The 24,735-nt window shown below is 44.1% G+C and overlaps 1 protein-coding gene across 1 annotated transcript in view; it reads right to left on the bottom strand.

The window, feature by feature from the left end:
• EYA1 (EYA transcriptional coactivator and phosphatase 1) overlaps positions 1 to 24,735 on the bottom strand; it is a 113,028-nt gene that overhangs the window by 53,084 nt on the left and 35,209 nt on the right. The window contains exons 7-9 of the mRNA XM_063451333.1: positions 21,620 to 21,702; positions 20,929 to 21,115; positions 991 to 1,130 (exon numbers count right to left, since the gene is read on the bottom strand). Coding sequence (XP_063307403.1) covers positions 991 to 1,130; positions 20,929 to 21,115; positions 21,620 to 21,702 — 410 coding nt within the window. The remainder of the gene's footprint in view (positions 1 to 990; positions 1,131 to 20,928; positions 21,116 to 21,619; positions 21,703 to 24,735) is intronic.

The following is a 24,735-nucleotide window of genomic DNA, read 5'->3' as shown; positions in this document are numbered from 1 at the left end:
AAAATAAGAAATGCAAAAATCATAAACAGTTTGTCTAAATAACTACGTTCTGTGAGATCAAATCAGTATGATGACCGAATATCAGGGCAAACGCTAGTGAGTTGCTCTGTGTGACAGATACACAGTCTTGTGTTACGACATGGCATAACGACTGTAAATATATTGGGGTCTAACCACCAAAATTCAAAAAGGCATATGGTTCTTTTATTTTACTACATGATTTATAGTGTATTTAAATACAACATTTAAAGGGTCAGTCCAAGCACCATGATCACTTCACTAATTTGACGTGGTCATGGTGTCTGATGTATGTATGTGCAGCATTATTCTATAAAACACTGCACATACAGAGTTTAGCCACTCTGCTGTCGGAGGTGTAACTTCATCTCCAGTAATGTTATTGGGGTGCCATCAGCCAGCCCGAAACTAGAGTTCTGGATCAGCTAATGTCAATTCCGTGTAACATTCATTGTGCAGCATTGCATTCATCGTCTGAGAGTGGTTAGCTGACACTCTCAATCAATGAATGGCGACAGCCACGCCATACACTTCTGCGGCTCCGCAGACACTGGAAGCAACCGGGATATTTTGCATACATTTCACAGTTTAGTTTCCAATTCACTTGAATTTGATCCATAGCGAATAAACCCCCATAGTGATTCTAACTGATGACTTCTTATTGCTAGATTCATTCATTAGTTTATTTTCTGCAACATAGTGGGAATTATAGGCCACAGCACATGCAGAATGCAGCTCATACAATTAGCTACATCTCTACAGTTTTTGTAGCAATGTAAGACCTGGTTCCTCAGACACATCAGTGCATTGGTTGAAAATGATAAAAATTGAAAGCTAAAATATATCTACCAGTTAACAATGCTATTAAAATGTTAAGTCTCCATGTTGGTAATTCCTAATATCAGGGTTATAATGATTGTATTAGCAGAACACTTCTTATGTGAATTGGACTCAGGTTACGCTATGACTTACTTCAAGGTCAGAGTCTGGAGGTGGGGATGGGTTATTGTTTCTCCTTCCTCGCCCTCTTGATTTTCCATCTGAAGCACGCCGTAATCGATCTGAATCTGAATCTTTAATTGGCGTTGATGGACTATGGATTGTGCTGTACTCTGTTTTCAAAATAAGCCCCCCCCCAAAAAACAGAAGAAAACAAAAATGATTTTTAGCATAATAACATATTGCAATGCACAATATATTTAATATTTTTGTTTAGTGTATAAATCTTGTTAGAACCATAGAAAATATTTATTTACAGTATTATGCACCCAATTTATAATAATGAGAACCTTAGGATTAGTGAAAATCTCCAAATGGAGACAATGCAGCCAATGAAGGTTGCAGCTAAGGCCAAGTCAAGAATCACTGAAGGCTCCCAGTGTATAGAGAAATTACTGAGTGATCTGACCCAAGCTGGAAGATGAGAGGTACTTTGTTTCCCTAAACCATGAGGGCTAGTAACACTCTCTGGGGTTTTCATTTCTATTCAGAATATCAAGGCCTTAGATGATGACCTTAGATGAAATCTTTCTAAATATTTTACTTCATGTAACGATTTTATACCATATTCGGCAACCCATATACAATGCATTTCTATCAGATCTAATTTACTAATAAAACCTACTTATTCTTCTAGTATTCTCTAACAATATATATAAATATAGTCCAAGTAACTAAAGAAAATAATATTCCCCAAAAATGTGCAATGGAAAACACAATGCACATCGTAGGAAAATCTGTTAGTCAATAGAATGCAGCCATTTATACCTGTCCTGGGTACCTGTATAGAAGTATGATAAATGACAAACACTGACGAAAAGCCAGTCTGTGTAAAAATGCAAGGTCAATAAAACTTTAAAATGGACTGTTTTCTTCGGATACAAAGGGAAGGAATCATACTGCATCCTTGCCTTTAAATTAAAGGACCACTATAGGCACCCAGACCACTTCAGCTTAATGAAGTGGTCTGGGTGCCAGGTCCAGCTAGGGTTAACCCATTTTTTTTATAAACATAGCAGTTTCAGAGAAACTGCTATGTTTATAAATGGGTTAATCCAGCCCTCAAATCCTCTAGTGGCTGTCTCACTGACAGCCGCTAGAGGCGCTTGCGTGATTCTCACTGTGAAAATCACAGTGAGAGCACGCAAGCGTCCATAGGAAAGCATTGATAATGCTTTCCTATGAGACCGGCTGAATGCGCGCGCAGCTCTTGCCGCTCGTGCGCATTCAGCCGAATGGGAGGAGAGGAGGAGAATCGGAGGAGGAGAGCTCCCTGCCCGGCGCTGGAGAAAGGTAAGTTTTAACCCCTTTTCTCTCCCCAGAGCCCGGCGGGAGGGGGTCCCTGAGGGTGGGGGCACCCTCAGGGCACTATAGTGGTCCTTTAACACAATGATTAATGAAAACATCCAATAGCTTTGTTGGTAGCATAACAACATTAAACACTGAGGTGTGCTATACAAAAAAATGTATAAAAACAACCAAAATGTTCTTATATTATATTTGTAGATTAGATTATTAGTCCAGTAGACAAGATGCCAAAATACCAGTGTATTGCCGTATGCAATTATACCTGTTTTATTTGACTAACATGATACTAAAAAGACAAGCTTTCAAGAGTTTCCCCTCTCAGCTTGTTTATTGAATAATATGTCCAATAAAAAAGGTATCATTGCATACTGCAATACACTGGTATTTTGGTATATTATTTTTGTTATATAATTTATATATTACATTTTAGATATTGTATCTTTTTATTTTATTTTGTATTTATTTATTGCGTTGTTCTTCTATGTCTGTTACGTGGCAGACACCTTTATAGTATGCTGTTATTATTATTATTATTATTATCACCATTTATACAGCGCCAACAGATTCCGTATCGCTTTACAATATTATTAGAAGGGGGATTTAATCATAAATAGGACAATTGCAAGAAAACTTAGAGGAACGATAGGTTGAAGAGGGCCCTGCTGAAACGAGCTTACAGTCTATAAACTAGGATCTTGTACATTTTTTTCTCTTTTCATAATTCCACATGTTGCTTTCCTGAGACTGTGGGAGATTATTGTCCTTTGCTCGATTTGCTTCTTGCAGTGTCTGACAGCACAGTCCAGCTCAGCAGGTATTTTAAAGAGTAAATGCCTTTACAGAACTATTTTATCCATCGAGCTGACCAACACTGCATTACTTCTGGAAGAAGAGGTGGTCTTCCCCAAGTTTGCTTCTATCAGCTAAGAAAGAGAGATCCCTTTCTGTGTTGTGTTGCTGCTTATACCAGTGCAGTTTTAAGCGCTTGACCAACTATATATAACTGCATAACTTTTCATGCAACTTAGATTCCATCAGAGTAAATGTAAATAACTACACATGTGTGAAGGTAACATTTTGTATCATTATTTTTTTTCCTTTGAAACATAATTTCTCTTAAAGGAACACTTTTGGCACCATAACAACTTACGCCCTTTAGGGATGCATGGAATATCAGGTATAATCTCTAAGATAACTACAGTTAGCAAGGACGTATTATTGTATCTGCTCTGTAGACCAAGCTCTCCACCAGTCCAACTTCTAACCATTGAGTATTAATTATTTAGAATGTAAAATGTGAATGTGTCTGCCATTAATGCTAATTTGGGGTAATCACTGGACTCCTATTAAACTAGCTTTCTTTGTGAGGCATCCATGCTCCAGTACCCAATACCCTGTCCTTAAGCTATCTATACATGCAGCTGGTGTAGCCTTGTAAAAAGCATCTGCGCACAACCTCAGCTTTTCAGAAGGCTAGGAACATTTGTCTACAAAGCTACAGTTTGGTCCTCTGTACTAAAAACAGCTTTATATGTGTTATTGGAGTACTCGTGGGAAGCTCCATATGGAGCCCCATAAAATGGCTATTATCATGCAATGATCTGTTTACACAACAGCAGTCAGACCGGTCATGAAAAACATTTTGGTTCGGACAGACCAAATTTTGCCCATGTGGCGTTTTGGTCAGATGAATTGTGGCCATATGATTGCATTGATCGTTTTTTGAAAAACAGTTTGGAAGAAGCAAATAGTGTGAAAATCTGCCTCTTAAAGGGACACTATAGTCATCAGAACAACTATGGCTAATTGTATTTGTTCTGGTGAGTATATATAGTCCCTGCAGCCTTTTTTATGTAAACACTGCCTTTTCAGAAAAAGGCAGTGTTTACATTGCTCCCTATGGACACCTCCAGGGGCCACTCTGCAGATGGCTACCAGAGGTGCTTCCTGGGGCATCCATAGAGATGCATTGATTCAAGCACCACTAAATCAATATTTAATTTAAAAAGAATACAACTGGACAATATTTTATTACTACTGACTACATAACTATTATCTGAAACATAGAATTATTTTCTCATATCCCCCCAATATTGTCCACATGTCTTTATTTGCATTACAACAAGTGATTGCTTTTTACAATGGCCTGTTTAGTATGCATTTTTTTTTAAATTACTTTTTTCCAGTAAAAATATATCTTTCCATATTGACAGAGATCAAACTCCCTCATCAGATAAATCACAAAGCAGGGAAAATTATGAGCTATTTTAAAAACAGCTATAATAATACACATTTAATCACAATTAAATAAGATATAACGTGTCATATCAATAATAATAATAATACAAAGAAATAGACACCCCAGTTGCAATTGCAAATGATTTAATGGCTTCTACTACTAGTAAATTATCCTATGCATCAGTTGGTTAATCCATGATCCGTGACATTTTATTTTTTTATCTTCCGTTTATACTCGTCTGCATCGCAAGGCTAAAAAAGTAATCACAAGCCAATTGAGCATCCAGCCATATGTGAGACATCATGCACACTGCAAGTGTATTGGGTTTAAATTGAATATTCTTCTTTGACTAACATACAAATAAACGTATTTATCATATAATTCTTTCTACTTACAGCTTTCATCCATTATATATGTAATTCCAATGGTGATATAAGCAGTAAGTACTCATTATACTATAGCAATAACGAGCGAACTCCTTTGGAAAACATGCATTTTATTTTAACCCCTTAAAGACACATGACGGAAATGTTCCGTCACGATTCCCTTTTTATTTCTGAAGTTGTGTCCTTAAGCGGTTAAGCTTCAGATAATTGGGATGAAGAATTTGTTCACGGAACACCAGTCTTGTTTTGCAGAGCAGGCTATGTCTAGTTGTCATGGAATGTATGTTTTTAAACACTACAAACATCTAACGTATTCACACAATGTTCCTTATATATATAGCGCACACAGCAGAGGTGATATATTTAATATTAAGTACCAATACATTTGCTCTATAATCACATCTAATAGGGAGAATGCTAACTAAATCTATTGAGGAAAATATTCAAAATTCGAGAATTAGTCTGCAAGGAATGCTTAAAGTTTTAGTTACAATATCATATGGAGCGTATTGTGATTCAGATCAACTTTTGTTACAATATATAAAATGCAGCAATGTGATACATTTAGATCATGTTATAGCACTTGAATTTACATATACATAAATAGTAGCAGGACGAGGTGTCACTTTAAAGAAATACTATTTCATGTGTACGCAGAAAAGAATTAAGAATCCACAGAGCTCTTGACAGGTTACTAGTTTGATTTTGAAAAACAACATTTTTGGAAAAAAAAATGGATAAAAAGGGAGCTTAAAATAGTGTTTAAAATAGTGAAGGTAAAATTGCGTGTATACCTATTTAACCCCTTAAGGACACATGACATGTGTGACATGTCATGATTCCCTTTTATTCCAGAAGATTGGTCCTTAAGGGGTTAAAGTGCAACATGGCATGCGAACAAAAACAAAACAAACCAAAAAAATGTTGTGCCATCCATACAATTTACAAACAAATCAAGAAAGTGCATAAAATAAGTATAGAGACCAAAAAGGAGACCAAAGGAGACCAAAAATGGATAAGCTAATATCCATTAGTTAAGATACACATAAAAATAGAGTAGCAAATAAATGCAGCAACCAAAAAGTGTATCTTATGTGTAGGTTACTAGTTTGTCCTGAGCAGTTTATTCTTTAGATAGGCAGGGTGAATGGAGTCAAGCAAGTCATGGTCTAATCACTGGGCCCAAGACAGCCGCATAAGGTCAGTATATGGTTAATCCTGCTCTCTTAATGCATTGTAAGAGTTGCAAGCAATTGAAAAGATTAAACATTATCTAGTACTAAGAAAAAAAAAATTAAACTTTCTTGGTGTTTCAGCCAAATGCTGGCGTAAGGGTAAAGAATATGCCTGTGGGAACCGAGAGCCGCTGTGCAAGCTACCACCCTGGCCAACAGGAGATGTGCATCCCGCAACTACAAGCATCCACCCACATGTTGAGAATTGGGAATTTTCTATAGGTTCTTATTAAAATCTTCCAGTCACTTGTAAGCAGCACCAATATATGTTTCAAATGGAAAAAGTACATGTATCCTTATATTGGCCATTATCATGCAATCATAAGGTGGGTTCTAGATGGTCCTTTTCGTAATAAGAGCCTATAATTTGTAGGGTCTTGCCATGGCAAAATTACACTGTGACACTTAATATACCATAAAATTACATCCACACATGGTGGTAGCTGAATTTCCAGTAAATGTAAACAGCTAAATTGTAAATGCTCAAAGAGTTGATCAGTGGATTGTGGGACTGAGCAGTCTAGGGTATGGATCGATAATTAACGCACCCAAAATGAAACTTTATTTAAATATAACATTTTTGCTAGCACAATAAATACATACATACACTGTATAAACTATCCAAAGAGAAACAAGTAATCCACACACAACTACATCATGTTTCCTTCCATTGACTGTAGACCCATTCCTTTTTTTATAATCTGTGCAAAGGATGGCCAAACGAAAAAACAATGATCAGCTGAGGATCATGGGAGTTGGGTTTTTTTTTTTTTTTTTTTTAATAACAACATTTTGGCCATGTCCTTTTAATAAACGGCTGTGCCAGCTGTTCTAAAATCCAATTTTATTAAAGACACGGAGGCTCCTATTATGCATATCTCTTTCTTTATTTCCTCAGCAGCAAAGATAGAGGAATATAAATATTATCAAAATGAAAGAAAAAACTGTACAGGCATAACGAGTAGCCAATCACATAACAGAGGAAGTAGCTATATAAGTCCTGTGTCTCCCACAATCCCCCTCTTTCTTTGCTGCTTCCTCAGACAGCTAAGTATTTTACTTGAGCTCTCCTACTCATTGCATTTTGTTTACTTGTGATTCATGTTTTGCTTATGCTTTGTTTCATTATTGTCGTTTTTATTTATTGTTGATTACTATCTAGTACCTACATCGTTGGTGTATTTGGGGGTTCCCCTAGAGGCTTTGCCCGCCGCCGCGGGCTGTTTTCCCCTCCTACCGCCCCTGTTGCCGCTTCTCGGCGCTATCTCAGCCGCGTGGCCCTTTCTCTGTGAACGCGACTGAGTGTGCTCGTTTTCCCCTCTCGCGGGCTGCCCACGCGGGTGGGTGCACGCGCCCCTTCCCCCGCCTGGAGCCGGTCCACGGGCACACCCTGACACGTGCGGCGGCCATTTTGGGCGATCATTCGTTTCACCCTGCTGTGCCGTGCGGTCGGTCCTTTTCCTACGGGTCCCCTTGCTACACCAACGATCAGGTTTAGCCTTTTTTATGTTCTGCTGGGTTAATCAACCCATTTCTAGTATTCAGTTTTGCTTCTCTTGTACCTCATTATGCAGGATAGCAAGGATGGGCCTACTGTCCCCTCTGGGGATTTTCCAATAGATAACCCCGAGGGCGCTATGGCCTCTCAGGAGCTCCAGGCCTTGTTAGAAGCTACTATGGCTTCTTCCCTTGAAAAGGCTATTGCCTCCGCTATGGGGACTGTCTCATCATCTTTTGCCCAGTCACTTCAGTCTGTGCTCTTGCCTTCTATGGCTGCCCCTAACCCCCTGGGTGTGGGGTCCCCTTCCCCTGCCCTAACTGTGCCGGGTGCCCGTAAGGCGAAGGCAAAGGCTAGACATCTCGGGTCCCACTCCTCGATGCAGGCTTTGCCTGTCATGATTGACACGCCTCTGGCGGTCGCAGATAGCGCGCACCCCACGCGCACAAGAGCCCCTGGCCGGGCTAAAAAGGCTAGATTGTGGAAACAGGCTAGAGCCCTGGATGATGGGTCGGATACCGACCGGAGTGCGGACAATGATTCCGATGTTATGGAATATGACTCCTATGGGGAAGACGAGTCTGGCGAGGATCAACCCCTTACGGGTGTAACCCCTTCTGGGTCCTCTGCCGTTCCCCGTAGAAAAGTGCCAGACCCCGCTGGGGATAATGAAAAAGGGCTTTTAGACCCACAGGGGAACCCCCTGTTTGACCCGGACGACCTGCGTCACCCGCGGTCTGCCGAATGGGTCCCTCCGGACCATATCGCCCAGTATGTGGCCAAGAGGATTCGCACGCCTCTGTCAAAGGAAGGCCGCAATAAATTGCGTGCCGAATGCCCACGACCTTCCCTCCCTGGCGCTGCCTGTAAGACCCCTGACGTGGACCCTCAAATTGCCCAATTTCTTAATAAGTCTGGGTGGAAGCCTAAAAAGGGTCTTGATCACTCCCTGAAAGGGTGCCAGGATAAAATTCTGGATACGCTGGGCCCCCTGTCTAAGCTGTACGAACTCCTTGAGGCAGCCCGTAATGGCGACTCAGTTCTAGATATGGATGTGGCCATCGGGTGGGTCCAGCGAGCTATATGCCTTGTGGGGAATGCCAACACGGCTATGTCTTCCGAGAGACGCAAGGCTATTCTCTTGAAAATAGACCCTAAGCTGGCTGCTATGACCGTAGCTGAACCTGACTCAGCCGATGAGGGGATGTTGTTCGGCACATCCTTTGTGAAGGACATGGGGTCCTATGTAAAAACCTTTACGGCTATTGACAAGGCGCAAGCTAATATGAAGCGCGTCTTCGCGCCCAAGGTTTTCGGTGGGGCCGGGCGTAGCAGGAACCGTCCTCCCGGCCGTGGTTTCCGAGGCTCATTCCGTGCCAACAGAGGTTCCTTTTTCCCCTCTCGAGGGCTCCAGGACCCGAAAACGCCTCCTTTCTTCCCGGCTAGAGGGAGATCGTGGGGCTCTAGATACCCCCGTGGTGGGTCGTCGGGCAGACGCCCTTATGGTGAGTACCCCTTCTTCCCTTCTCGATCAGGTTCGGGTGGCGGGGAGGCTAGCCTTATTCTACCCAAGGTGGGCAGTTATTACCTCAGATGCTTGGGTTCTGCAGTGCGTAAAGGGTTACCAACTAGATTTTGTTTCCCTGCCTGTCCAAACGTATACCCCCAGGGAATTGTCCCTCCCACAGGAGCAGGACGCGATGATCTCCGCGGAAGTCGCGGAGATGTTCTCAAAGGGCGCCATCGAAGAATTGCCGTTCGCCACTCCAGGCTTTACGAGCAATCTCTTCCTTGTACCCAAGAAAGGGGGCGGTGTCCGCCCAGTGATAAACCTTCGCCCTCTCAACGCCTTCCTACGCTACCAACATTTCCAGATGGAAGGCATCCATTGTCTCAGAGACCTTCTGAGACAGTCGGATTGGATGGCCAAATTGGACCTGAAGGATGCGTACTTCACGGTTCCAATAGCGATAGAATCCAGGGACTACTTGCACTTCACCTGGCACGGACGGCGTTGGCGTTTTACATGCCTTCCGTTCGGCCTCTCCTCGGCTCCTTGGTGTTTCACCAAGGTTATGAAGCCGGTGGTGTCGTTCCTCCGTACCCGAGGGGTTCGACTAATTATTTACCTGGACGACATCCTGATCATGTCACAGTCGTTGGAATGCCTGAAGTTGCATTTAGGCTGGACGATCAACCTCTTACAGAACCTAGGTTTTCTGGTAAACTGGGACAAGTCGGTCCTGACACCCGCCCAGTCTATGGAGTTTCTGGGGTTCCAGGTGGATTCCGTGCGGCAGTTCCTGTACTTGCCAGAATCCAAGATAAAAGCCATCCAGAAGGAGCTCCGTCGAGCTCTTCGCGCTTCGGACTTGTCAGTCCGGCAGTTGGCGAGGATCATCGGCCTGCTGGCCTCCTCCATTCAGGCGATATTCCCAGGCCCCTTACATTACCGGGCTCTCCAGCGGCTCAAGGGGTCACACCTACGTTCGGGTCGATCGTACGAATCCCGACTTTGTCTGGACGAGGAGTCCAGAGACGAGCTGGTATGGTGGTTGGCACACATGGAAGCCTGGAACGGAAAAGCAATTTTCGGTTCCGTTCCGGACGTGGTCATAGAATCAGATGCCATCTTGCACGGCTGGGGGGCTCGTTGTGGCGACATTTCCACGGGGGGCAGATGGTCCGACGCAGAGAAGTCGTTGCACATCAACTGCCTCGAACTTCTGGCGGGGGCCTTTGCGATTCGCAGCCTTACCCCTGGAAGGGCGAACTGTTGTGTTCTCCTCAAATTGGACAACGTATCGGCAGTCCGATACATAAATCACTTGGGCGGAACCAAGTCCAAAATGTTGGCTCTGCTGGCGAAGGACTTTTGGCAATTCTGCCTTCTAAACAACGTTTCGGTGACGGCGGAACATATTCCGGGTCTGGACAATTCAGGTGCGGATTGGAACTCCAGACATTTGAGAGACTCGGGAGACTGGCATTTGCACGCCTCGGTCTTCCAAAGCTTAAACAGGCTGTGGGGTCGGTTCGAGATGGACCTGTTCGCATCTCGACTGAACACTCAGTTGCCGAGGTTCTACAGTTGGAGACCGGACCCGGCGGCAGTGGCGACGGATGCCTTTCTTCAAGAATGGCCTCCAGGCCACCTGTATGCCTTTCCCCCATTCAACATGATCGCTCGTACGATCTCGAAGCTGGTTCGTCACGACTGTTGTCTGGCCCTGATCACCCCTCTGTGGAGATCACGTCCGTGGTTCCCTCGCTTGATGGAGTTGTCCATAGACTTCCCTCGTCTGTTGCCGAACTTCCAGGACCTCCTTCTGGATCCGGATGGGAACTCGCACGAATTGGTGCTCCAGCACCAGTTGCCCCTAGTAGCATGGTTCCTTTCAGGGGACGCTGGCTTGTCCCTGACGTTCCACAGTCGACTCTCTTGCTCCTCGATAACGCCTGGGCTCCGGGCACACGATCAGCTTACCGAGCTGCATGGAAGTCTTGGTCTGATTGGTGCATGGAACGGGCAGTGGATCCCATATCTGCCCCTCTCCATTTGATCCTGGGGTTTCTTACAACCCTGTTCGACTCAGGCAAGGCGTACAGGACTATCAATGTTTTTCGATCGGCCATATCAGCCGGTCATGGTGGTTTGGAAGGTGTACCCATCGGCAAACATCCTTTTGTATGCCGTCTTCTCAAGGGTATTCGGTTCGTCCGTCCGCCTAGGTCGCGGTTTTCGACATTTTGGGACGTCAACATTGTGTTGCGGTTCCTGTCGGATTGGTACCCTAACCAGGACTTGACTCTTAAACAATTATCCTCCAAGATGGTTATGCTGTTTTGCCTGGTCTCTTGTAAGAGAGTCTCCGATGTTAGGGCTCTTGACTGGGGTGCCTTTGTGTTTACGCCGGATGGCGTTACTTTCACCATATCTAGGAGAACTAAATCGGCGTCCAAATCCTTCGTATATCCTAGATTCCCGTTGTGTCCGGCGCTCTGCCCAGTGGATTGTTTGAAGGCCTATCTAGAGGCTACACGTACGGTGCGCTCATCTGAACGCCATCCCCTATTCATTTCGTTTAAGGCTCCTCATCGCCCAGTATCGACTCCGACGCTGGCGCGTTGGATTCGTTGGCTTTTATCCCTAGCGGGTATAGACACATCTGTCTTTACGCCTCATTCTGTAAGGGGTGCTATGGCTTCGAAGGCATCCACAGTTGGTTGCCGCCTGGAGGACATCATGCGCGCAGCGGACTGGTCCCGAGAGTCGACCTTCAGAGACTTCTATTTCAGACCAATTGAACACGTCGCATCTCAGGTGATAGCACAGCTTTGAACTTGCATAATAGGAGCCTCCGTGTCTTTAATAAAATTCCTAGATTTTACTAGTAACATGACGTAAAGTCATGATTTTATTAAAGACACGGAGGCGAGTATTATTCCCTCCCGCCCTCCCGGTGTGGATTTGGGATTGGAGATGCTTCAATGCAATACGAGTACGTGGGCAATTGGGTCTGTATTGAGTTCATGGTTTTGTACTGTGTAGTTTTATCATGCTTGAATGATTTGACAGTTTTATATTGATTTCTAATCATGTATATATTCTATTTCAGAATCATGTTTCATGTAGATCCCTCACGTTTATGTTTGGTAAGTCTACAGTTTTGAGTTTGGAAATTACCATATTTTTTCTATCTTTTTAGCTTGAAGTTCTCGTTTTGTTTCCCGTTTTCCTGTTTGGATCAAGTGGGACATCGTTTATCTTACCTGGTCTTCGGTTGCGCAAGAAAGAGGGGGATTGTGGGAGACACAGGACTTATATAGCTACTTCCTCTGTTATGTGATTGGCTACTCGTTATGCCTGTACAGTTTTTTCTTTCATTTTGATAATATTTATATTCCTCTATCTTTGCTGCTGAGGAAATAAAGAAAGAGATATGCATAATGCTCGCCTCCGTGTCTTTAATAAAATCATGACTTTACGTCATGTTACTAGTAAAATCTAGGAATTTTATTTGCAGAAACAAAGCATCCAGTCAGTAAATGTGTCTGTTTTGGGTAATTCACAGCAAAGCTGAAGTCAGCTGTTCCCCTTGATATCACGTTAAGTTGATGTTAACCCTCTTGTACAAACTGTTTGCTGAAAAATAGGCAATCTGAACCAACACACATACACACAGAAAGACATATAGACAGACACACACACACATACACTCACCCTTCTGCTTCAACAACTGGGCTTTATTTACAAGTGCACAATTTAGACACCCCTGCTTAGCACCACTGCACGTGTATCGATAAAGCTCAAACCCTTAGGTTAGAGATAGCCCTTTTTTGCAAGCTCTTTGCCTCAGAACCTCACATGTGAGGATGCTAACAAAGCAAGAGAGTCTGTACCTTGTATGAGGTCCTTAGTAGCTTTAATGGAATGGTAAATAAACAAAGTTTCAACTCAAAAGTGAGTCTTTCTCAAGCTCTGAGTTAGAGAAATATTTTGTTGAGCCAAAACATTGTTGTGGCCTTTTCAATAAAGCTGCTTTTGGACTTTACACAACTGCTCAGTTCGGTCTTTTTCTTACCTGGGAGTGTGGTCATCTCTGGGATGGGGGCACGGTGGAAATGCTAATTTGCGTGTACCCTCCCATGCGAATCTGTACATAGGTTTAACTCTTACATATAGCAGGGGTCTGTGCAATAGGCTAAAATATATCTTACTTTTTATTATGACCAGTTCTGCATGTTTAAATATATTCTTACATATTTATTGTGAAAAATGTTCCACTACTATAATTTCCAAAGCCAGGAGTAAGACTTACTTAAACTTCTACAACACAGGCCTCGATTTTATAAGCTTTGCAAATGATTCAAAATTATTAGAAAGGGGTGGACCGGACCGCACGGGCCTCCCGGGCTCCGTTGGACGCCTAAGGCACGCTACGACGTATGAGGCTAGGACCTCCCAACAGACATATTTTCTGATGATGGCTAGACAGACAACCTGGCGGGTGGTGACGGGGGACATGGGTATCTCTAGACACACCACCCTCCACACCTAGGTTGCAGGAGAATAATTAACTCAAAGGAAAGACGAGGAGTTAGGCCACGCTCCCACCGGACGGGGGTGTATAGATTACGGCGGGGGGACTCGGTTTGGCCGGCTGGTACGACCGGGCCGACTCCTGCCTTGCCCACACCTTTACCTTATTAGGTTACACGATTAGTTTTTCAGTTAACTGTTTTTGGTTGAATTTGTTACTACTCGCTGCGTTCTCGCCTAAGGGGCCCGCGGGGACGGGGAGGGAAACTTGCCCAATACCCGCTGAACGCGACTCCCATACCCATCCATCACCTGTCCCGTACCCCCACCATACCCACCCCCCCACCTGACTGTAGCCGACCCAGCCGCCCACCGACCATGCCTGCACCGGCCACCCACAAGCGAGCAGAGATTAATTGCCTTACCATAAATGCTAAGGGCCTGAACATACCAGAAAAATGCTCCACCGCATTACGCCACTTCCATGGCTAGAGAGCACAAGTAGTGCTAATCCAGGAAACCCACTTTAAAGAGGGTCAGGCCCCGAAACTCACCGACAGCCGATACACCCAGTGCTTCCTTAGTAATAACCCTGAATGGAAGACTAAAGGCTCAGCAATACTGATCCGTAAATCGTTGCACTTTACTCCCACCGATACACTACGAGACAAACAGGGACGGTATATCTGCGTGAAGGTAATAATAGCCAACCGACCTTACACGTTTGCGAGCCTTTATCAGCGTACATCCCCCAAATTAGAGACAAACAGGGGAAGGTTCAAAGCATGCCACGGGACATGGCGGACGCTATACGGACTTATTATGCGGACCTATATGCACTAGACGCACACCAGACGGACGTGGAACTAGCAGACAGGCAAAACCGGACAACACGATACCTAGAATCATGCATCGGCGCAAGCCTCCCGCAAGAGACACGTGCGGACCTAGACGAACCGATCACAACACACGAAATAGCATGGGCCCTCAAAACGGCTAAACCGGGCAAGAGCCCAGGACCGGATGGTCTAACCATACGGTATTATAAGACCTACTCGGAGATCCTCATCCCACGCCTCTTGGCGGTGCTCAACGCGATCCGCGACGGGACACGCATCCCGACACAGACCCTGGAGGCGACCATCATCTAATCCCCAAAGAAGGGAAGGACAATTACCGACCAATTTCTCTACTCAACTGTGATCTGAAAATCTTCACCAAGATACTCGCGCAGAGATTGAAGTCCTGACTTGATACACGGGGACCAAGTGGGATTTACCCCACATAGAGAGGCAAGGGACAACACGATCAGGGCGTTAGCCCTAATCCACACAGCAACGTCCAGCAATAAGTGCCTTCTCCTGCTCTCCACGGACGCGGAGAAGGCCTTCGACAGGATCTCCTGGGATTTCATGTTCCAGGTGCTGGAGAGGCTAGGAGTGGGGCCATTCATGATGGCCTGGATCAGGGCACTGTACTCAAGACCGACGGTACGAATCTGCGAAAACAGAGCCTTCACTGACCCCCTTCCCGATAAAGAATGGGACCCTACAGGGCTGCCCCCTCTCACCCCTCCTCTTTATACTAGCCTTAGAACCATTCCTGAACTCAATCAGGAACAACCCATTTATCCCGGGACTAGAGGTAGGGAAACGGAAGCATTCGGTAGCAGCATACGCGGATGATTTACTATTCTTCGTGACCAAACCAGAAACCACGATGCCAGCAATAATGAAGGAATTCGACACATACGGAGAGCTCTCAAACTTCAAGATAAACTATTCCAAGTCCATGATACTCAACGTATCGTTACCAGCTCGCGAGGTGACGACACTGAAACAAGACCTTCCGTTCCAGTGGTCAGACACCTCTATATGATATCTGGGGACAACGATCGTGAAAGATCTCACCCAGTTATATGCGGCCAACTTTCAACCGCTGCTGAACACAATCCAGAAGGACCTCAGAGACTGGGAGCAGGTGCGGCTCTCATGGTTCGGCAGGGTTGGAGTCCTTAAAATTAATATTCTACCGCGGCTGTTGTACCTGTTCCAGGCCATCCCCAGTGCCATCCCGGAGGCCTTCTTCGCCTCCCTCAGAACCATGGCCCTCAGGTTCGCCTGGCAAAACATGAAAGCGAGAATCAAACATGATGTACTCACGCTCCCGAAAGAAAAAGGAGGGCTTGCCCTCCCGGACTTTAGGGGTTATTATAGAGCCACTCATATCCAGCGAATAGTAGAGTGGACCAAATCAGGGGTTACTAAACCCTGGAAGGACATAGAGGCCGCACAGGTGGGTAGACCCATCGCCGTCCTCCCCTGGCTAGACCACCAGCAAGGCAGACGATTGTCGGCTCCACACCCCCTTATTAAAGCGACCATGCAGGTGTGGCATCAGCTAGCCACGCCAATGTCACTCACCACCACACCATCCCCGCTGCTCCCACTGACCCACAACGAAACCTTCCCCCCAGGGAGAGAACCAAGGACGCTAACCAGCCTACTGGGACGGGAAGTCCCACGAATACACCACACTACCACCAATGGCAAACTCAGGACTCTGGAAGACATGACAGGAAACACTAACAACCCATTCATGCTACTGTTCAGATACAGACAGTTACAAAGGTTCACACACACAATCCTTCAACTACACAACACCTCTAGACCACTGACCCCATTTGAAGACGTCTGTATGGACCCAGATTTGAAGACGTCTGTATGGACCCCTAGTTAAAGGACTCTCCATGATCTATGGAATGCTCATGCGGATGAGGAGGCAGCCACCCCCAATCTGCATGGGGAAATGGGAAGTAGCGCTAGGCACAACTTTCACACCTGCCCAATGGGACCAGATATGCACTCTCACATTACACTACGCACCGTCCAGTGGAACGCAGGAAACTGCCTACAAAACACTAGCACTATGGTACCGCACCCCACACCAGACACACAGGTATGACCACACGACTGATGACGTTTGCTGGAGATGCACGAACCACACAGGCACCTACCTCCACATATGGTGGTTTTGCCCAATCATCCAACCATACTGGGAGGCCATTTATAAGATCATCAAGAGATTCACTGACACCCCACCACCAAAAAACCCTGCCACATTCCTTATCCACCACACCACGACGAAGGCATCGACAATTCGGATACTTAACGTGGCTAAGAGCCTCATCCCCATTTACTGGAAAAAACAAACCGCCCCCTCACTAGGGACTTGGTAATAACGCATGGAGGAACTCTGTGCACTAGAGGAGCTCTCCCTACTGGCAGAGGGGAAAACGCAGGTGTACATGTCGACCTGGACGCACTGGATAGTGACGACCGGGCACCCTGACTTCCAGGACTTGATACACTGACCGTGACGGCAAAGACTGGGCTAATAACAGACTGGAGGAAGAAAGACTTCCGCCTTCCCCCCCCCCCTCACTCCCCTCTCCCCCTCCCCTCCCCCGGACGGCCAATGCAAGGTAGCGCAAAAGAGCAAAGGTTGAGATCAGACGAAGAGCCGCCCCAGACGGGCAGGCCCGAACACAAGTGATAGGATACGGTACACCTATGAAGGCAGATGAGGGGACCAAGGGGGGAAACTCACCGCACCGACACCAGTTGGAAAAGGGTCACCGAAGGGGAAGCACCGGGATCACAAACTAGAGTACCAGATACATGGGGTAGTAAGTCACTAATAAAGGACCACGAGGCACAGAGGGGCCCACACAGCAGTCTCCATGAGCAGACCCAGCGAGAGTGGCCTCACTCTCCACACCCTCACTATCCACCCCTCACGATGACCGACACCCGCCCCTAGCCACAGACCACCACCGGGGACTGCTGGGACAACAAACAAGACCGAGCATAGTGACCCCCCCCAGGGGACCCAGAACCATGCCTGTTCTGTAGCACACACATCGGGACTTGCGGGTTCGCTATAGATGAGCTGGGTCTGCCCGCGGGTGACCGAGATACCACAACAAGATGCAAGCGCGATTAGACCCCTGAGTCCATAAGGCTTGATGCCCCCCGGCTACCCTGATAGATGCTACTGTTAAGTAACGGGACCTGCGAGTCCCTTGCACGGAGGGTTAAGATGACACACTGGGACCTTTGTGTCCCCAATGCCTGCATATATATATATATATGTACCTATCTGTTCTCGAATGCCTTCTGAAGCCTGGACAAAGATCCAGAGAGGACCTGCGAGTCCACACAGTGGTTTTGTTCTTTTAAAAAATATATTGCCTAACACATGAAAGAATTAAAACTCTGCTCAATAAAAATATATTTACAAAATTATTAGAAAAATTTCCAAGTGATTTATCTACAGAAGTCGCCATTGAAGTCTATGGCAACTTTTGTAGATAAATCGTTTAGAAATTGAATTAAATGATTTGGAAAGCTTATTAAATCAAGGCCATATTTACCATTTTTACAACTGTTTTTTTCTGTACCACGGTGCCTTGATACTTTAATGTATCTAGGGCTGCAGAATGTGTTGGCAGGGCCAGCCAAAAATACACGTGACCTATATGATTGCACAGGGTGCACATACAAAGGGGCGCTGTCTGGGGCAGTCATGGATTGGCTGGAGATTTAAGAGACTTAAACCCTGCATGAGCGGTGATTTTATGGCAATGCAAACGCATCTCCACCCGTCTCTGGGATTTAGGTTTGAACAAGTAACAACTAACTTTTAGTTGTGCCAAATATGTGCCCCAAAAAAAAAAGTAACACCCCCACAAAAGAAATAAAAAAATATATTCAACAAAATCCATCATTTAAATTTCATTGATCTGTACTCCCTAATGACCCTACTTGCTTCGGAAACATATATTTACATTTCACAGCAGGCTACTGTGTTTGGAATGTCTCCAGGTTCTGTCTAATTCATTTTCCCCTCCTGCGTCTTTGCTCTATGCAACACCCACTGTGACACTCATTTAAGATCTTAAAGAAACAGAAGCACGCACGTGCTCGGGAGAAGGGCTTATGTGACTTTTAACAGTTTCTAAGAAAGAGGATCGGAGTAGGATTGTGTGATCTGAATGAAACTGCTCACTGCTGGTGTTTTATAAGGTCGGTGTCTGGCCACATGCAGGTTATGTGGGCCACCAGGTACATTATATTGTGACTGCCATACTACAAATTGCAATGTAAAATATATATATATATATTTATCAAAGGGATACAATTTAAAAATCCCTACTATTGATATTGGCGATCACTAGTAGTTATTACTGTAATTTCTTATTTTATTTTGTAGTTTCAAAATCCATGCCCAAAAATGCAAAGCTGGTAATATATTCAACGTCAATGCAAATTAAATTATTTTTCAAACATTACTATTTTGACGTAAATAAACATGTAAATAAGTGGCAACTAGTAAAGAGATTATTATGCTACTCAAGATCACACTACACAGACAACTAAAACAGACACATCTCCTCTCAGTCGGAGTGAGTGAGTGCTGGGGCTGGACGCCCACAGATAACTGCACTCATACCAATTCAAAAACTGTGGACTGATAAACTAACAGTAGGATTGTTGACTTATTGAAAAGTAATATGTGAAACCCTGCCTAGGGTAATCTTTTACTGCAGAATGTTTTTAGACAGCCTTCATTATTACCCGCCTATTGTAAACTTTAAAATTTCTTGCTAACCACTGTGGAAAATATTATAAATTAAATATTTTAATTGAAACTCTTCAAAAATTGAATGAGCAAAAATACATAAATAAAAAAAAGAGCAAATGTGACAATAATAACAACAGCTACAACTTACATTGTGAGTTAAAAAAAAAAAATCACCCAATAACATTCAATCAGTTGGCTTTCATTCTTTTGTATCTGTATGTCTAATTGCAATGGCTTATTATAGCCCCATAGATTGTACAGCAGGTTGTTGAAATATAATAAATAATCACTGTTAACAGTTAACAATGAATGATCTCTGATTTATGCACTGGAGCAGCTACTAAATCTCAGTATTGATTTTTATTTCCGAAGATAAACTTTTCTGTAAATAAAATCTATTCATGGTACCAGGGCTCGAGTCCTGCAGGAACGCGTGGGAACAGTGTTCCTGCACTTTTTTCACAGTAGTAACGCCATTCTCGTTACTCCTGCAGGCACTAACCAGAGGGTGGCAAAAAATGCCACCCCCAGATGCCCCCATGTTCTCCCTGTCATGGGTGGGGGGGGGGGCAAGAGGTGGCCTGCTAGCCACCTGATGACTGACGGCTGACGACCCATGAGACGCGGCGTGGGAGCTGTTTTCTCCCTGCTCTGCTCCCTCGCACGCTGTTTGCTGATGCCGGGAGCAGGAATATGATGTCATATTCCGGCTCCCGGCATCAGTAGACAGCCCGTGCAGCGCGAGGGAGCAGATCAGAGAGAATACAGCTACCTCACCGCGTCTGACAGGTAGACAGCCGCTTCCCTCACTGAAGCCCCACTGGACCCCAGGGACAGGTCCACGTCAGCTCTCCAGGTAGGGAAGCTTGGTGGACATTTGTAAATTTTAAAAATATGAATAATTTGTGTGTTTCTGTGAGTGTATGTGTGTGTGTGTCTGAGTATGTGTGTGTGTCTGTGAGTGTATGTGTGTGTGTCTGTGAGTGTCTGAGCATGTGTGTGTGTGTCTGCGAGTGTCTGAGTATGTGTGTGCGTCTGTGAGTGTGTGTGAGTGTATGTGTGTGAGTGTGTCTGTGAGTGTATGGGTGTGTCTGAGTGTGTGTATGTCTGTGAGTGTGTATGTGTGCACCTGTCAGTGTGTGTGTGCACACGTTTATATATATATGCATACAAGTGTATAATTATTTTTTTGGGGGGTGGGTGGAACTTGGGTGAGTTCCCACACTTTTTTCCCCATGACTTGACCCCTGCATGGTACTGATATAAAAAATAGACATAGGAACCATCCATAATTATACTGCACGGTGCTATAGAGTATTTTTAATATATAAAAAATAATAGCCAATTATTAGGGCAGGAAATCAAATTGCACAGAGTATGAAGACCCTTTACTGAAGATGAGGACATTTCGAGTTCACTGGCTTGACAACTCCTCTAAAGAAAGGATTATGCAACATTCTGAAAAACAAGCATATCTTGGTGACACCTTCCACAGCATGTATCGCCAATAAATAAGCCATGGCAGGCAATAAAAGCTGATAAATAACAGTAGTTACCTGGGGAGGGGTCCGTAACGGCTTGGCTGGTTATGCCGGTTGGTGGCTCTTGGAGCTGGTAAGTGGCGGTCGTCGAGGGTGTTGTAGGACTGGTGTTACTGCTTGTCATGTAATGTGCAGGATACTGTGAGCTATTGTAATACTGCGTGTACTGTCCTTGGCCAAAACTTGGATAAGATGGATATTCCTACAACCCAAAAAGAAACAGAACTTTTTTTGTTATTTTAATCAAACATATTGATACTTCAGAAGACATATTCCAAAACATAACTCCAAGCGTATGTGAACTTTCATCAACTTAACTGCACATGGGATACAGTGGCTGGTTGTCGGTGCTTGCAAACAGATAACAGCCCTGGATTGCAAGGTTAATTTATACCATGAACACATCTACGATATATATGATCTGATGAATGCATTAGTGTACTATACATCTGTAAGTGGCTATGTCAGACACATGTTACCTCTTTGGCATATTAGAAGCAAACTTTATTGCAAGGTCCTTTGTTGCTGACAGGACTTAAAATAATATTTTATTTAATATTTTTTCAAATCATTTTTAAGCAAGCAGATACTTTGATGCTAGAGAAGAACAACAGAAGGCCAAAACGGAGAATAAATGCTGCAACACCAAATCTTGGAAGACAGAGAAGAGAGCGGGTACATGAATGAAATGTTCTGTGGCATTTACCTGCTGGGAACTATTAAAGCCAGTTGAATTTGTGAGTGAATTGCTTCCTGCATAAATTCCTGATGTGGTGGTGAAACTGCTCCCTGAAATGAAATGAGAAAAATGCTTCAAATTACTGAAATGTGTACACATAGACCTCCCAGACCTCAATAGGCTCCATGTGTATTTCAGAAAACAGAGTGGACGATCAGGATGGAAATGCTACCAAGGATAAAAAGCTGATTGAAAAATCATGAAACTGGTTTTAAGGATATCTGTTACAAAGTTCAATTTAGCCTCTCAGATCACCAGTCATCAGCCTATTTATCTATGTGTGTATTTGTATGTATTCAGTTTACCTTCACAAACTGAAACACCAATCTTAGACTTTAGATTACAGAGAATGAAAAAGCAGGCTTCTATGCTACAAATACCTGATTTATTACCTTTACAGTAGAATAAGAACAGTGATTTCACAATTTAAAGTTAGGAGAACTGAGTAGAACAGAATATAGATCACTAGGCATTGTCATTATAATACATAATTAATGGCATAATTAATGGCAAAAATAATAACTGTAAGACGCACTTAGTTGATTTTCTATTTTTTCCCCTGTATTAACATTCTACCCATAGTACAGAGATCTCTACCCATACATTCACAAAATATAGATTTTAATAAACAGGCCTTGCTTGTTTTCACAGCAATCATTAAAATTCTTCTCTGATTGGTCAGAAAGACAAACTTTCAAAATTTTGTCGGGGCAGGAAATAAATAGTTGTATGTTGGTGCTACATACAAGCCATATAGTAATAGATCATATCACTTGATTAGAAAATCTATCAAAAAGAAACACACCCTATAAATATATATGTATAAAATAACTAAATGCCAGTTTAAAGTCTGAAAATCTCAAATCGCTAACACCCTACAATTCCTATAATAGTGCCCTGATAAACTACTGAATATTTTCATACATAATGTTTTATTTATTTTACTTATTGTGCTTTATTATTATTAATATTTTCAGTTCCCTTACGGTCAGTAACGTAGCAAGACAACATCCTTTCTGGCACCCATACAGTTAAAAAAACAGCAAACATCTTTCAACATAGCTAAGTGAACATTGCGACATTGTTGTAAGTGTATAGAGTTTCATTCATAGATATTTCAGTAATGTGACAACAATCTATTTCCCATATCATGTTGAAATATTTCCTAGCCAGCTGAACCCATTATTACATTTTATTCCAGTAATATATTTGGAATAGGTTTGATAACAAGCAGCGGAGTTACAGGAAGAATAGAATTTGGGTTCCAGAATACCTAGTTGCACAACGTTAACTAAGCCATATTTGTACACTGTTATAAAACACTTAAAAGGACACACCAGACCCCTAAAGCAGTTTATTTTTTTTTTGTAAATCTTTTTATTAGGTAATCATATGTCATATAAGGCAATCAGTATGATTAAACAGGTGAAACTCGCAGGTTTCTAACAACTATAAGATAAACAGTAAGTCAATATGCAGATGTCTCAGTATTAGTATCAGCAAGGAGGCACGCAGGGCTCCGTATGAAAAAAGAATAACTTAAGTGTGAGATAAATGGTACGATAACATTGTTCACGGGAGAAAGGTAACATACAGGATGACATTTTCAGGGTAAGTTGGAAGTATCATACAATACAATGATATGTCGTTAGCTATTACGTATCGTTATTAGACATAGTAATCTGGGAGCTTAATATAAACATATGCGGTGTAGGCAGTGCCAGAGGCACCGGACAGGGTGAAAGCGTTAGATTGGGATGTCGAAGGATCAGATCAATAGGTGACCCGCCAATCCCTTTCTACTGTGGGTTCCCGGGACGGCGTAAGGTTCTCAGGGCGATCCCTGGAGGGTGGGGGTAATCATAGTCGAGAATCTAATTGGGCGTGCCCATGGTGCACCCCAACATCTCCATGTTATAAGTGGGTCAGATTACGGTCTCCCTTCCCAACCCTCCCGTCAGGGTCTGTGAAATGCGAGAGTCCCAGTATGCTTTTGACCTGTCGTCCTCATTGATAGTGTAGCAAGCTCGCTTTAGTGCATATGAGTAAGTGGTGGTCTGTTTATCCAGCTAAGCTCAGTTTTGAGTGTGGTGTATGTCTATATGGTTAGCGTTGTGTGCTGTGGGCCTAGGCCTTTCTACATCTCAGGGTTAGTCGGGGTGATGCGTGTTGCTAAGTTTAGCTCCTGTTCCCAGAGCACGGGGGTGTGTCCGAGCCCTGTGAGAGTTAAGAGTATACGTTCCCTAAAGGTGTGTTGTGTTGTATGTGTAGTTTTATATCCCTTAAAATCTGGTTTATGACCTCCTGGTCTCAGTCCTCCGGTCCGAATCTTGTGGGGTGGAAAGAAGGTGAGGAGGGGATAGGTGGGGATAGAAAGGGGGAAAAAGGGGGGGGGGAAGGTGAGGATAAGTAGGAGGGGGTCTGGTTGCGTCAAGTGGGTCCCACAGCTTGTGCCGCTCCGCTAGAGGTTGCGGGAGTGGTGTCCGATTGTCTATATCGAGTGATGTATGTGAACCATGGGAGCCACATTTCTAGATGTTTCGTTTCACGGCCTGTCAGGGAGGCCTGCATGCCTTCCGCCTCATATATATCTTCGACCCTTCGGATCCATTCTTTCTTAGTAGGTGGATCGCGTTGTTTCCAATGTGCTGGGATATTTGCTTTAGCGGCGTTAAGTAGGTGGCGTAGTATGGATCGTTTGTATGTCCGGATAGACAGTGGCGATATGTGAAGTAGGGCTAGTTCCGCGGTCCATTCCGGGATGTCTCCCGATATGTCGGAAACAGCGTCTTTAATCATCGCCCAATATGGAACGATGTCCCTGCAATCCCACCAGATATGCATAAGTGATCCGCGGTCCGTCTGGCATCTCCAGCACAGTGGGGTGATCGATGGATAGATCCTGTGGAGTACGGTCGGGGTCCTGTACCAGGAGGAAATCAGTTTGTAATTAACCTCCTGATAAAACGAGCTCATAGAGCTTTTCTGTTGCCAGAGTAAAGCCGTGTCCCACTGTGCTGGGGTTAGTGACTTTCCAAGTTGGGTTTCCCATTGGCGTTGAAAAGTGGTGGCCTGGGTCGAGT

The sequence above is a fragment of the Pelobates fuscus genome, chromosome 4, assembly GCF_036172605.1.
Source record: "Pelobates fuscus isolate aPelFus1 chromosome 4, aPelFus1.pri, whole genome shotgun sequence".
Taxonomy (NCBI): domain Eukaryota; kingdom Metazoa; phylum Chordata; class Amphibia; order Anura; family Pelobatidae; genus Pelobates; species Pelobates fuscus.
The sequence above is the reverse complement of the archived record's forward strand: the minus strand, read 5'-3'. Positions and strand labels throughout refer to the sequence as shown.